The sequence below is a fragment of the Bufo bufo genome, chromosome 4 (genome assembly GCF_905171765.1).
Source record: "Bufo bufo chromosome 4, aBufBuf1.1, whole genome shotgun sequence".
Taxonomy (NCBI): domain Eukaryota; kingdom Metazoa; phylum Chordata; class Amphibia; order Anura; family Bufonidae; genus Bufo; species Bufo bufo.
The window spans coordinates 609,053,234-609,068,697 of NC_053392.1; the positions used below are offsets into that span (position 1 = coordinate 609,053,234).

General features: G+C 47.9%; 2 protein-coding genes across 2 annotated transcripts in view; both read left to right on the plus strand.

Annotated features, from left to right (window-relative positions):
* Positions 1-14,911, plus strand: part of LOC120997563 (hemoglobin heart muscle subunit alpha-type-like) — a 28,611-nt gene extending 13,700 nt beyond the window's left edge. Inside the window, exon 4 of the mRNA XM_040427655.1 lies at positions 14,828-14,911. The gene's annotated coding sequence lies outside the window, so the exon portion shown is untranslated. The remainder of the gene's footprint in view (positions 1-14,827) is intronic.
* On the plus strand, positions 12,657-14,890 carry LOC120997560 (hemoglobin heart muscle subunit alpha-type-like). Its single transcript, XM_040427650.1, has 3 exons — positions 12,657-12,756; positions 14,215-14,419; positions 14,698-14,890. Exons 1-3 carry the CDS (start codon positions 12,662-12,664, stop codon positions 14,806-14,808), a joined length of 411 nt encoding a protein of 136 aa, XP_040283584.1. The 5' UTR covers positions 12,657-12,661; the 3' UTR covers positions 14,809-14,890.
* Positions 14,912-15,464: the final 553 nt, after the last annotated feature.

Below are 15,464 nucleotides of genomic sequence, written 5' to 3' on the forward strand. Positions count from 1 at the left end.
ACACTCCCATTAGAAGTGGCTATCTTAAAGGTCAAGGCTCACACCACAGAGACCACCATGGAAGCTAGGGGCAATGCAATGGCAGATCTGGCTGCTAAAGAACGAGCCCCAGACCCCTCTCCCCTGACGCTAATGCTGGCTAAACCTGCTGATGTGTCGTTGGATGAGTTCAAGAAGTTGCAAGCTCAGGCAGAAAACTCAGAGAAGTGGAAATGGGCAGCGTTGGGGGCAACGGAGGGGGCTGATAAGATCTGGGATCTCGGTAGTAAGTGGTGGTTGCCAACAGTATTGTATCCAATGATGGCCCATTTAGCTCACTACTTCAGTGACCAGTCCAAAACTGTCGTGTGCTCAAGTGGAAGAGTACTGGATAGCTCCAGGATTCTCCACCACAGCCACCAAATTTTCTAGTGCTTGCCTGGTCTGTGCTTTACATAACCCTGGACGACCGGCTATAACCCCAAATAAACATTCCCCAAAACCTGAGTACCCTTTCCAGAGAATCCAAATTGATTACATCAACATACCTAAAAGTGGGCCCCACGAGTATGCTTTGGTCTGTGTAGACATGTTTTCTGGATGGCCGGAGGCTTTGCCCGTTAAAAAAGCTAATGCCACAACAACCGCCAAAAAGATCCTTTCTGAGGTTGTCTGTTGATCGGGAGTACCCAAAGCCATTGAATCGACAGGGGGACTCACTATATAGGATAAGTTTTCAAGGAGATATGTGAGGCTCTCCACATCAATCAGGGTCCCCATACTCCTTATCATCCCCAAAGCAGTGGCAAGGTGGAGAGACTAAACGGTACTATCAAGAACAAGATCTCTAAGATCTCCGCCAACACGGGTAAACCACGGTCCGAGTGTTTGTCCATTGCTCTCTACTCTGTGCGCAATGCACCAAGACGGCCTCATGGGCTGTCCCCATATGAGATTCTATTCGGGAGTAGACCAAAGATGGGGTTGTACTTTCCCTAGCAGCTGTCATTTTTACATACTCAGCTGACGGGGTATGTGCAGTCTCTTTAACGGGAACTCCAAAAGATAGACCAGAGAGTATATGAATCTATTCCTGATCCAGAACATATAACTGGTTTTCATTCCATAAAACCAGGCGATTGGGTGGTCGTTAAAAAACATCAGCGACAGGGACGGGAGGCGAGATATACCTGGCCGTACCAGGTACTACTTACAACACCAACCTCCCTCAAGGTCGAGGAACATGACAGGTGGATCCACGACAGCCATTGCAAGATGCTACGGGACCACAAAGCACAATGAACAGGTACCTTGTATTCCTTTTTTTCTTTCTGTCTAATGCACTTTGGAAAATGTTATGGAGTCACATCCGAATTTGCAGTTAGCAAAGACGGCAAATAGATCCAACTGCTGGGTGTGCTCCAAACCACCTCCGGGTCAGAGCCTCCCGACCATGGTGGCAGTTCATGCCCTTTATGACATCAGGGTGGGCATGAATAAAATCAACCCTTTAGGTAAATCTGTGAAGCTTTACCTATCCATAGAGTTCAACCATACATTCTTAGATGGTCACGTCACTTATGGTCTTGATGTCAGCCCTGAGACTTGTAGTAGGCTTAGTAGACCCGTGTGGGTATCCGGTCAATTAGGGCGACCCCAGATTTGTTTTAATATCAGCTCTGGATTTGGAGCTTAGTCCATGGGTCGGACCGAATGCCCATCTGGGATCACTGTCCAGATCGACCATATAATCCCGAAACAACCTAACCACCAAACACGACTATATCTGCTGGGGGGAGGGTGTGACATTCAGGATGGTGCAGCAATCCCTTTATCCATGCAGCTGTTGCTCAACTCCCGTAACCGGAACCCTAATGACCTTTGTGTCTCTCTAACTGGGCCCTATTACTTCTTGCGTGGGCAGGCTGCTTACAGAGTCATTCCCACGAATGCTAAAGGGTCATGCTCCTTAGTCAGGTTAGTACAAATCCAATAGACAGCTCACGATACCTGTGTGTGTTGCGCGGGAAGGGGCAATCCCCAAACACCTGGTAATGAGAAAATCCCAGCAACGTTTTTTCTTCTGAGTAGATATGCTTTTATTTCATCCACAAATAATATGGTACAGGACGCGTTTCGGCCCGTCCAGCCTTTCTCAACTGCATTTGAGAAAGGCTGGACGGGCCGAAACGCGTCCTGTACCATATTATTTGTGGATGAAATAAATATCTACTCAGAAGAAAAAATGTTGCTGGGATTTTTTCATTACCTTAGTCAGGTTAGTCCCCGCCTCCTACATTGCTGATGGTCACGAGGATCTGATGGTGCAGAGGAGGGTGAGTATGGGAAGGACGGACTAGGAGGGAGCTGTTCTCTGCAGGGGACCGTGTTTGGGTATGGTTTCCGGCATGGACCGGATGGGGTATAGAACTTATAAAGCAGCAGAACAAATTTTCTACCATAGTGGATGAGATGTTCAACGAGACAGTCGAAGCCATAAGAGAAGTCTCCTCCGAACAGCGACAGTTAAAAACTCTTATCCTCCAGGAGAAGATGGCTCTCGACTATCTTTTAGCTGAAAAGGGGGGTTTCTGTGAATTCATCGGGGAGGATTGCTGCACCTGGGTGAAATATACTGGTGACAAGGTTCAGGCTCATCTAGATAGAGTTAAGGCGTTACAGGGGCAAGCACATGTGATTGCAGATGAAGGTTGGAACCCCTTTAAAGGTCTGGGGGGCTTCGGTGATATTTAGTTTTCTATAGAATCGTGGCTTAAGGAAATAGAAGTGTATGTCCTGTTACTGCTGTGCTTTCTATTTCTTTTCTATGTGGCGGTGAGAATGACCTGCTGCTTGATGAATCGAGTCGCGAGGAGCCGTTCAGAGGACCACGTTATGATCACAGAGAACCATCGGAGTCTTACTCCAGGAGGACCGACCCAAGAAGAACCACCGCATTTTAAGGAACCGTCATGGAGAATCACCCTTCCTTTTGAAGGCATTTCTTTATTAGAGACACTTTGGAGACTTTTCACTGTCACCACCCTTGCCGGACATCGCGGTCAAGCAACCGAAGAGGCCCAAGAATGATAGGCCAGGTTCTTCTTGTTAGTTCATCTGTAGTGTAGCATGTTCCCCTTTACATGTTTATTCCCTTTAGAGGTCTGGTTTGAGTGATTGTAGTGTTAGGGAGCCGCTGAAATGACGACATATGGCGAAAAGGGGGGGGAACTGGTGTGGAAAATTATTGTTCGCCGTATGGTCGCCATCTATCCTATGGAGATGTGCAGATTCGTTTGTGTTCGAATCGCGCAGAAACTTTCGCACGATGGTCTGGTCGTCCTGACCTGTAGCTGATTTGTGCCCGGCATGGTATTACTGCAGAATACGAGTGTCATGGCGCCGGCTGAGGCGGAAGGGATGGGGACCGTTAAACAAAGGTTTCTTCATCCGCTAGGAAAAGCGCGGCAACGAAAAACGGTGCGAATAAGTGTGCGAACGTGTGAACATAAGTTGTTGCGATCATTCACATCTTCGCCAGCCAATCAATTCATACCATAACCTGTCTCCCCATTGGTCATGATTGTAAGACCGCCTTCCATCTTCTGGTATAAATAAACCTCGCCTAGCTGTTGGAAACAGGCACATTATTGGATCCTACTTGAGAACGTCTCTGTGATGTTATTTTGGAGGAATTGCGCACACATCGACGCTCACTACACCAAGGATTTCCCGATTGTATTTCTGGCGGTCGTTTTCTGTTGCGAGAACGAGACAAAAGAGCAAACGGCGATATCACCACTTACCTAATAAAATCTATCAAAAGATAGACCGTTGTTCCAATACACCTTGAAATAACCAACTGGTCCTACCACATTCCGGGTGTCCCTGGCATGTTGCCGTGATGTCCGGTTGATCTGGAACAAGGTCCCTGTGGCGATAGAGCAAAAATAATAAGGAATAAATATATCAGGGGTCAGTACAGAGATCACTCCTATCATATTTTTCCCGTATTATCCCCGTGACTGTGACGAGGGGACATCCTCTGGTTTCTACACAAACATAGAAGAGGATTCTTTACGGTAAGAGCAGTGAGACTATGGAGCTCTCTGCCTGAGGAGGTGGTGATGGTGAGTACAATAAAGGAATTCAAGAGGGGCCTGGATGTATTTCTGGAGTGTAATAATATTACAGGCTATAGCTACTAGAGAGGGGTCGTTCATCCAGGGAGTTATTCTGATTGCCTGATTGGAGTCGGGAAGGAATTTTTTATTCCCCTAAAGTGAGGAAAATTGGCTTCTACCTCACAGGGGATTTTTTGCCTTCCTCTAGATCACCTTGCAGGATAAAAAGCCGAACTGGATGGACAGAGGGCTTTTTTCAGCCTTAGGCTACATGCACACGAACATTAGGGCTCCATGCCGTGGGCCAGACCGTGGGGCAGCCGCATGCGGATTGCGGACCCATTCACTTGAATGGGGTCCGCGATTCGCATTCGACGGTCCGCACCGCAAAAAAATAGTGCATTTGCTACTTTTTTGCAGTACGGAGGCACGGCTAGAAACACCACGAAAGCACTCAGTAGTTCTGCGTACTTCCGTTCCGCAAAAAAAATAGAACATTTCCCATCTTTTCGCGGAACGGGCGGATCGCGGACCCATTAAAGTGAATGGGTCCGCGATCCGCTGTGGCTGCCCCACGGTCGGTGTTCGTGCATTGCGGGGCGCACACGTTCGTGTGCAGGAGGCCTTAAGCGAATCGACTTTCAGATCATAGATCTGAAGTCAATTAGTTCAAAAACTTCAATGTTAATGCATTTTCTGCACAGCATTAAAATGTATGGGCTTCGTGGAGCCAAACTTTCTCTCGTCCAAAGTCGCGTGAGACTTTGGTGAATTCCTACTGTGTTCATATCTGAGTATTTAAAAACAATTAAAATAGCAATCCGAACTTGGGTTTGGTACTGGCTGGTACCTCTACCAAAGCCCGCTTTGGATTCCTATTTTAAATGGTTTATAAATAAGCAGATATGAATACAGGACTAATGCCCACATTGTGCCCCCTCACAGTAGTTATGTCCTCCTTGTACCCCCTTTGGCCCCTAATGCCCTCTCCAGCTCTATTAAAAAAATAAAATAAAATACCTGGTTCCCTGATGATCGGCACATCCTGCGTTCCCAGCAGCAGCAGGACGCGCTCACACACACATACGTCGCGCTGCAGGCGGCTGATTCCCGGGCTTTTAGCGCTCCTCCCACTGCCAGCAGCGCGGCCTGAGCGGGGAGCGCCGGAGACCAGCGGAACAGTAAAGCAGGGAGCGGACGGCTTCCTGCTTCACCATGGAAATAAACCGCCCGACTCCCAAAAGTTGAAGTCCCATACTAGGATAAGTATAATAGGTAAAAAAAATATACGTTTGAAGTAAAAAAAAAAAAAAAAAGCCCTTTCCCATCAGCAAGCCATTTTCAATTTCAAATAGATAAAAAATAAATAAAAAAATAGACATATTAGATATCGCCATGTGTGTAACATCCATAAAAATATAATATGATCTGCCCTGTCAGGTGATCGACATAAAAAAATTGTACCAAAATAGACATTTTTTGGTCACAAAAAGCAGAATATCAGGCAATCAAAAAGTCATATCAGCCCCAAAATGGTTCCAATGAAAACATCATCTCATCCTGAAAAAAATCAAGCCCCACAGCAGTATATGAGCCCATATGGGGTGTTGCTGTGGTAGATTTTCTCCTGTTACCCCAAGCCCCAATGAATATGGCCCAGTTCTCTAAGTCATCCCCCCTCCCCCGCACACCACATTTTGCTCTACTTGCTATACAGCAGCACGTACCTCTCTCCTCCAGGGCCTCCCAGGTGACGTCTCCTCCGATGTAGATCTTCTCTGTCATCATCTTCTCCATTTGGTCCGTACAACTTCCCTTTCGTCCTAACCAGCAGCACAAGTGGGGTATTTGCCCCTGTGAAGCTGGTCAGGACAGGCGGAATTTTTAATGAACACAAAAATTTCTGCCTAAGTATCCTAATTAATCAATTAAGCCTCTACCCCATATAACCCGGCCCCTAACTGGACGGGGTTGCTTTTTTATTGTCCTGTGGACTCCAGGACAGGCTTGACTCCTTTCTGGAGTCTCCCATTGTTATCCATAGTGTTATTATATGGTTATTATAATCTTTAATTCTGCCTTTTTTGTTTTTTCTAGGTATCCTGGACCTGCCCTCTCCTACCTCTGTGGGAGCGTGCCTCCGGTGGATCACTTCGGAGCCCATCTGTGTGTATCAGATGCAGGGGGGTGATGGCGGCGGTTTGGCTCCTGCCTCTCACCTCATGTGCCGCTGAAGCGGTTGCTTCGCTCCTCCGGCGTCTCGCGAGTACCGGAAGTGCGTCATTGTCATCACTTCCGGTCCGCGGCTCCGACCTCCAGCGCTGTGCTCAGCGCTTCCCCTGTTAAAAATACATCTTAAGTTTGTGCCTCAGTTTTGCTGGGGCACCTAACGGGGGAATTAGGAAGGTTATGTTATATTTATTAAAATTGTACCTTTTGACCGGGAATCCACCCCCTGGGTGGGGGAGTGATTACAATCTCCTCCCCCTTGCTCTATTTAAGGCACCTGTGTGAGGCAGGTCAATGTTGCTCTCAGTTTTCTGAGCTCAACTGACTTCTGCTGTTGATTACTCCTGCGCTCTGGAAGTTTTTCCTTGAAGTCACCTTGCTTTCTTCTAAGATGTCATCGCCACCTCACGGTAAGGTACTGCTCTCCCTTTTTGTACCATTTTGGGTCCAAATTCTTATTCTGTTGTCTGTGTTTTAGGCAAATCTGCCCAGAAGCAGAAACATCTCGCCTGCTCCAGCTGCAGCACCCCATTGCCGGATTCGTACGAATTCCACCGATGCCCAGGCTGCCGTCCCAGACCAGCAGACCCAGAACCAACGGTGGTGGATATGTTTTCATGGATGAAACAGTTCATGGATACGTCCATTGCCGAGATCAAGGGAGCAGTCTCTAGCAAGAGGCCCAGACAGGCTTCTCCGGCTCCTGTACCTATGTCTGAAGACATCGTCTCCATTGAGGATAATTCTTCCTCTGAGGAAGAGAGTTCGGCCTTCCTTTTTCCGGCCGAAAAAACTCAAAGACTGTTACGCTCCATCAGGTCGAGGGACCATGCTGTTGAGCAAGGGGAAGCTCCACAGTCCACCTCTAGGGGGCCAAGGGCCTTTAAAGTGGACGAGTCTTTAAAGAAGTTAATGGCGACCGAGTGGAAACACCCGGAGAAGGGGCCAGTATTAACAAAAAGATTTAAACTAATGTTCCCTCTACAGGATGCGGATTCCTTAGTTTGGGTTCCACCTCCAAAGGTGGATATGGCCATATCAAAGCTCTCTAGAAGGACTCTAGTCCCCTCTGACGATGGCAGCAACCTAAAGGATCCCCTAGACAGACGAGCAGAGTGCACGCTTAGACGCAACTACTCGGCTGCCTCCGCCTCTGCCTCGGTTGCTATAGCGTGCTCTGAGGTATCAGAGTTCATCCGTGCACGCACTCTCAGAATCCAATCAGACTTGGATTCTGGGGTTGGCCGGGACGACATCCTGGACCAATTTAAAACTCTCCTACTGGGCATTGATTTCCTATCAGATTCCTCCCAACAGCAATTAAAATTAGCGGCCAAGTCTATGGCGCTCTCCTCAGCCAGCAGACGCCCACTCTGGTTAAAACCATGGGCGGCGGACAACACGTCCAAATTTAACCTTTGCTCCCTTCCTTATGAACCGGGTAGATTGTTCGGTTCTGAGTTAGATTCTCTCATGGAGAACCTAGCAGACAAAAAAGGTAAATCCCTCCCCCAGCAGTCCTTTCGGGGTCGAGGAAGAGGTAGAGGAGGAGGAGGAGGAAGATTTCAAGGGGGAGATAGAACCCAGAGGCGTTCTGAAGGTAGTAAGAGAGGTAGGGGTCGCGGTCGTGGGAACCGCAGGGCTGACCTATGACTCTCTGCAGCCTGTCAATTCCCCTTCCCCACCCCCCGGGGTCCCAGAAGAAGGACCAGTTTTCAGTCCCCCAGTCGGTGGACGTTTGAGGCTATTCAAAAATTTTTTGGATGCAAAAAATTCCAGACCCTTGGGTGCTACAAGTGATAGCATCAGGGTACACAATAGATTTAATTTCCCTTCCTCGGGACAAGTTCGTCCTAACAAGGACTTTAGCACCCGACAAACAATTAATCCTGGAAGACTCGGTTCTCCAGTATATACAGAAAGGAGCATTAGAGGAGGTTCCTCCTCGCGAGTGGCGGCAGGGGGTTTATTCCCCCATTTTTCTGGTACCAAAACCATCAGGAGACTGGCGGATGATCATCGATTTACGTTACCTAAATCGTTTCATCAGGAAGAAGCGTTTCCGGATGGAAACCATCCGCTCTGTAATAAACATCCTGAACCCAGGAGATGTGATGGTAACTATAGACCTGAAGGATGCCTACCTTCATGTTCCCATCTGCCCAGCACACAGGAAATATCTCAGAGTTGCTGTGGCCTTGCAAGGGGTAGTGAAGCACTACCAGTTTGCTGTATTGCCCTTCGGCATATCCTCAGCTCCGCACACCTTCACAAAGGTAGTGGCTCCTGTGGTCGCCCATTTAAGACTTCTTGGGCTAGAGGTCGTACCGTACTTGGACGATTGGCTTTTAAAAGCTGCAGAGTCAGCTTCAACAAGCTCTCCAGATTCTCCACGGTCTGGGTTGGTTGATAAATTGGGACAAGTCGCACTTAGTCCCCTCAACCACGAGAACGTTCTTGGGGTTTGTGATCGATTCACAACTGATGACCCTGTACCTGTCCCCACAGAGGAGGGACAGAGTAATAAAAGCCGCACAGTCTCTTATACCGCCCAAACGAGTCTCCATAAGGGTTCTTATGAGGATGTTAGGCCACATGTCAGCATCTGCAGAGGCAGTTCCTTGGGCCTTATGGCACTTACGCCCTCTTCAGGAGGAGGTCTTAGCAGCTTGGAGTCGCAAGCCCAAAGACCTAGACAGAATGCACTCCCTGTCGGTAGAAGTCCGTTCTTCGCTCAAGTGGTGGAAGAACCTAAAAGATGGGAGGTCTCTGATCCAACCCCGTTGGGTCACGTTGACCACGGACGCTTCACTGCTGGGCTGGGGGGCCCATCTGGAGGACAACCCAGTACGAGGTACTTGGAATCCCCAGGAGAAAATCCTCTCATCCAATTGGAGAGAGCTGAGAGCGGTCAAACTAGCCCTCCTTCATTTTGCTCCTCTCATTCGCAGTCAGGCGGTGAGAGTCCGGACAGACAACACAACTGTGGTCGCTTACCTGAACAGACAGGGAGGGACGAAATCCCAGACCCTCCTGAGGGAGGTGGGTTCTATTCTCTCTTGGGCAGAGGTCAACCTGTCCCACCTAATGGCAGTCCATATCAAAGGGGATCTCAATGTGGTCGCAGATCGCCTGAGTCGGGGTCTACCAGTTCCAGGGGAGTGGTCCCTGAACAAGAGTATCTTCTCCACGATTGTCCAGCGGTGGGGCACCCCGGAAATCGACCTGATGGCTACCCGATTGAATGCCAAGGTGAGCAAGTTCTGTTCCCTTTACAGGGAGGACAACCCGGTAGCAATAGACGCTCTGTCCATAACTTGGAGGTTCAGGCTGGCATACATCTTCCCTCCAATTTCCATGATACCAAGGGTATTGATGAAGATCAAGCAAGACCAGACCTCGGTGATCGCCATCATGCCATTCTGGCCAAAGAGGTCTTGGTTCACCCAGCTCATGCAGATGAGTCAGGGCAATTATTGGAGACTTCCCCTAATACAGGACCTTGTGTATCAGGACACAGGTCCCTGTCTAGATCTGAGGAGGCTCAATCTGACAGCCTGGAGATTGACAGGTCCCTTCTAGAAGCTAGAGGGTTATCTGTGGAGGTCCTGAGAACAATTTCTCACTCCAGAGCGGAATCTACAAGCAAGAAGTATTCTAGAATCTACAGAATATTCCTGCAATGGTGTAATGTCAGAGAGGTAGTTGCCTCAGACCCTCCTCTCTCCGCTATTCTACAATTCCTCCAGGATGGTCTAGACAAGGGTCTAAGCCCATCTACACTCAGAGCTCACGTCTCTGCCTTATCGGCATGCCTTAGCAGACCGATTTCTCAGGACCCCCTAATCAAAAGGTTCCTGAAGGGAGCCGAGAGGCTTAAACCCAGAATCCTGAGACCAGTCCCACAGTGGGACTTAACAGTGGTTCTAAAAGGGTTATGTGTTTCCCCCTTTGAGCCTTTGAATGAGGTAGACTTGAGGTTCCTATCCCTAAAGATCACCTTCTTACTAGCTATCACATCAGCTAAGAGAGTTGGGGAACTTCAGGCTCTGGGGGCTTCTGAGCCCTATTTAAAATTCCTTCAGGACAAGGTCCTGTTAAGGTTTTTGCCAACCTTTTTACCAAAGGTTCCTACTTTCTCTAATATCAATCAGACGATATGTCTGCCCACTTTTTCACCGGCTGCGACTTCTCCCGAGGAGGAAAAGCTCCGTACATTGGACATCTCAAGAGGTCTTAGGATATATTTGGACAGAACAAGTGAATTCAGAAGGTCGGAAAACCTCCTTCTGACCTATTCAGGGAAGAACAGGGGTCTGAAAGCCTCCAAACCCACTCTGAGCAGGTGGATTAAAGAAGCAATCCGTCTGGCCTTTCTGTCCCAAGATTTGACACCTCCTTCTTTTGTCTCCGCCCATTCTACCAGGGCTGTATCCACCTCTTATGCGGAGAAGAAACTGATTCCCCTGGATCAGATTTGTGCAGCCGCTTCTTGGAGTTCTCTGAACACCTTCATCTCGCATTATCGTCTAGAGGCTAGACAGGCGGAGGGAATGGCCTTTGGACAATCCGTTTTAAGTGCCGCCCTCTCCTGAGAGGGGAGTAGGGAGCCCTCCCAATTTGGGTGAGGTTTCTTGCTACTTCCCCACTTGTGCTGCTGGTTAGGACGAAAGGGAAGCGTCAATTTTGACGTAAATTTGTTTTCCCTTAGTCCTAACAGCAGCACACAAATTTCCCTCCCCTTGTGTGATTATTATCATTTACTTGTTATAAAGCAACCCCGTCCAGTTAGGGGCCGGGTTATATGGGGTAGAGGCTTAATTGATTAATTAGGATACTTAGGCAGAAATTTTTGTGTTCATTAAAAATTCCGCCTGTCCTGACCAGCTTCACAGGGGCAAATACCCCACTTGTGCTGCTGTTAGGACTAAGGGAAAACAAATTTACGTCAAAATTGACGCTTCTCTCAGCCGCCTCGTCTCTGCAGAGTGTGACACACAGACGTCTTAGCTTCCTCCCTTCTCCATCATCACCCCCCAACCTGGAGTCCCCACAGTGTTAGGGCTCATACACACGACCGTGTTCTGGCCGGGCCCGTGCTGTGGACCGCAAATTGCGGTCTGCAATGCATGGGCACCGACTGTGGGCCACCGCATGCGGATCGCGGACCCATTCACTTGAATGGGGTCCGCGATCCACATCCGACAGTGCATGCACTACTTTTTTGCGGTGTGGACGCACGGACAGAAAACCACTCTGTAATACTTCCGTGGGCTTCCGATCCATGCCTCCGTTCCGCATCTCCATGATTGCGGACCCATTCAAGTGATGCCCTTGTATTGCGGACCCCCTGTATGCGGCCCGTGATACGGCCACGGTGTGCATGAGCCCTTATCCTGCTGCTCGCTGTGCCCCCCGATACCCCCAAATACTATCCTGAAGAAAAATTAGTGCCCCCATAGTAATAGTGCTCCTCATAGTCCCACCAATAGTAATTCCCTTCTAGAATGCCCCCATTAGTAATACTGCCCCCTACAGTGCCCTAAACAGTAATAACGCTACCATGTGTTACTCCACCCCGAGGTTTCCTCCTCGCACACATTCTCTCTGGAATCGTTTTCTCCCACTAAAAATATGCCAGAAAAATGTGTTTTGTTTTTTGTTTGTTTGTTTTTGCTTAGTAGAAGCGCTTTTTATGTTCTATCTTTCATTTTCCAAAGAAGCTCTGACAAATAAAAGGTGAAATCTGATTGGTTGCTATGGGCAGCTCAGCCAGATTCCCTTTTACCAGTTTTGATAAAACTCCCCCGTTGTGTTTAAAAGAAAATGCAAGAGGAGCAAAAACACTCGCTTTATTGCCCTGAGTTTCATATTTTGCATAGACGTTCAGATAAGTTCTGGAGCTGGTGGTTTTCATGAAAAAAAAAAAAAAAACGCACCAAAGAACGCAATAAACAGCAAAAAACATCACATAAAACATTGGCCTAATTTATTACAACTAACAGCAGGACTTATAAAACCACAAGCGGGAAAAAAGCGATGTTTGAATTAACATTGAAATAATTGGGAATTTATCTTTGGTGCTAAATGTCAGTGAAGATCCATAACAAAAATCTGTCCTGTGAACATTCCCCTAATCTACAAGAGCCGCCGGCTGATTGTGTCTGCACTCCAGTCCAGGAGTTGTCAGCCAGGCCAGGTTGTCAGGCTCTCCTGTAGGGCCCCAGGTGTGCTGGATCAGCAGCCATTCCTCCCTATATAAAGGTGATGATGGAGTCTGGGGCCCCTCAGTGCAGATTGGCCCTTGTGCTGGAGCGTCACATCCCAGGATGGCGCTATCAGATGCTGAGAAGGCGGCTTTGGAGCCCTTGTTTGTGAAGATTGACGCTGACGCTGAGAAGATTGGAGGTGAAGCCATGGAGAGGTGAGCGGCAGAGCCAGATAGTCACTGCTACAAGGGGCTGGGAAGGAGGAGCTGATACATTGTTACACCTGGTGCTCCGCCCCCTGCACTACATGCAACAATGTGTCAGATTTGTTTGGAATCTTCCTTTAACATGAAAAACTGTAATCCAGGAATGGGGCTGAGCATGCATGTTTATCTCAGTGGGGGAGGGGAACGTGTTGGTAGAAAGACAGTGTCCATAGAAGTCTAAAAGTATTTCTCACAAATGATTAATAGTTTTTTTTTGAGGATAGTAAAAGTGCTATACTCTGCATATAATCACAACCCGTATGTCTAGTGACTCTCTGTAAGCTGTCATGGGTTCTGGCCACTTTTTATTTATTTTTATTATTTTCCCTGGGTTAATCAGTTAAAATGTAAAACAAATACTAGAGGGTTCCATATGATTTAAAAAAAAAATGGCTGCTTTCTGTCCCAGTGCTGCACCTGTCCTCAGACTGTGATATCGTTAAGCCTCATTCACTTCAACTGATGTACAACACAGACCGGTGAGGTGCTGCTATCACATGAAGGTAGCGATGTCTTCCTAACGCCTCATTCACACGTTCGAGAAGGTGCTCAGTGACGCATCCGTGAAGGATTCATGTTGGGTCCATGTTTCAGTTTTTTTTGCTGTCCGTGTTTCACTGACCCTGCACAGCTGAGAAATAATTTTCATAGTATCTTTTCCTAATGATTCGTGGCATCTGTGTTGCACCCATGGATTTCACGGACCCTTAGACTATAATTGGGGTGATGGATCCGTGAACATGGACAAAATAGAGCATGCATCAACACAGACCATGTTAAACATAGTGAATACACCTATTAAAATGAATGGCGATGAGTGATGTCTGTGGAGAACACTGACATGTGAAAGAGGCTTAGGGCTTCTGCCACCCCCCCTCCCCCCACCACCATTTTTCAGTTTGACTTATTATATTTGTTAATGTAAGCAGATTCCATATATGCCCCTCTTACCTCGTGCAGTAATTACAGTAAAAAAACGTACTTTTATTATATGTAAATTTCTTCACTACCAGCAAGTGTAGGGCTGACGTCATCGGCGCAGGCGCACTGAGGAAGGAGCGGCCGTCCTTCTCTCAGAGCACCTGCGCCGAATGACGACCGGTACAGCGCAGGCGCGGGATTTGAGGCTGCAGGCAGGGCCAGCGAGAGGAGGAGAGCGCTCGCTGGCCCTGTCAATCAAGTGGAGGAGGGGGCCTTTTTTTTTTTTAACAGAGGATGCGGCTGCTACCAGCAAGTCCGCCCAACTTGCTGGTAGTGAAGAAATTTACATATAATAAAAGTACGTTTTTTACTGGAATTACTGCACAGCCCGAGGTAAGAGGGGCTGTGCCTGGCTATCTTGATTTCCTTGGTACATGGGGTAAGTACACTGTTCTCCTATAACACTGGATGCTCCTCTTTCCTCAGTCTCTTCCAGCACCATCCAGACACCAAGTCCCACTTCACTCACATGGACGTGACCCCCGGCAGTCAGGATCTGAAGACACATGGAGGGAAGATCATCCACGCCATTAATGATGCCCTCAACCACTATGGAAATCTGCAGGAGAACTTGGCCACACTGCGGGAGATGCACACCAACAAGCTGAAGCTCAGTGTGGACACCATCAAGGTGAGGAGCAGATCTGTCCAGTGGGGAGCAGAAAGTCTGCTGAAAAATGGTGCCACTCTTGACCATGGCTGTATCTGGTACTGCATTTCCTCCACAATCACTGTCAATGGTGTTGTGCTAAAGAACCCATGGACAAGTAGAGCCATTTCTGGGCAAAATGCAATCTAGGTAATATCAATACCAAATCTTCAATCTCCACATCTGATCTGCAATTATACGGCTGTGTGCATGAGCACTTATACGAGTTGTGTGCATTAACTCCCATCATCCATCCCCAGCTGCTGTGTGGTTGTCTACTGGAGGTAATCGTCAAGCATTTCCCAGATGTGGACAAGTCGGCCTGTGACAAGTTCCTCAATGAGGTTGCCGTTGCCCTGATCTCCAGCTGACCGGGAGGATTCTTCTCAGATCTATGTCTCCTGTAACAAGCGTCTGTCCTCCATGATACTGATGACTGCTCCATGATCGGGGATCTCCTTTTCCTGATCTCTGTAATAAATATTATATACTTGTACATCCCGTCTCCTGGTATTTTTAGTCTGAGCTTCTGTTGCCGTGAATTTGGTTAATATTGGCGTCTACATCACCAAATCCAGTAGACCAGGGATGCCCAACCTGCAGCCCTCCAGATGTTGTATAACTAAAACTCCCAGCATGCCCAGACAGCCTTCAGCAGGGCATGGTGAGAGTTTGGGTTTTACAACAGCTGGAGGGCCACAGATTGAGAATCCCTGCAGTAGACTATGGGGGCGGAAGGAATGATGTCACGAGGTGTAGAAGACCTAAATGGGCTTGTCTGGTCTTGTATATCATATTAATTCCTTATTCTTAACCATCTATCATTGGGCCAGTTTCAGATCTCTTATTGGGTTTTCCTTTTTGTCTCCCTCCTTACGGTGTCTGAATGTAACTTAGTACCTACAGAAGGTCGGGGGCCTCTAATCCAGGTTCTCTGGATGTCCTGTGGGGGCACTTTATAAAACAGATTTGCAGTACAAATTCTTTGTTTAATATTCCGATGTATTACAGCCAACATAGTTTTGTA

Coding starts and splice junctions, on each gene's coding strand:
- LOC120997560 (XM_040427650.1), top strand. CDS start 12,662: ATGGCGCTATCAGATGCTGAGAAGGCGGCTTTGGAGCCCTTGTTTGTG. Junction 12,757..14,214: donor GGAGGTGAAGCCATGGAGAG/GTGAGCGGCAGA, acceptor CTCTTTCCTCAG/TCTCTTCCAGCACCATCCAG. Junction 14,420..14,697: donor TCAGTGTGGACACCATCAAG/GTGAGGAGCAGA, acceptor ATCCATCCCCAG/CTGCTGTGTGGTTGTCTACT.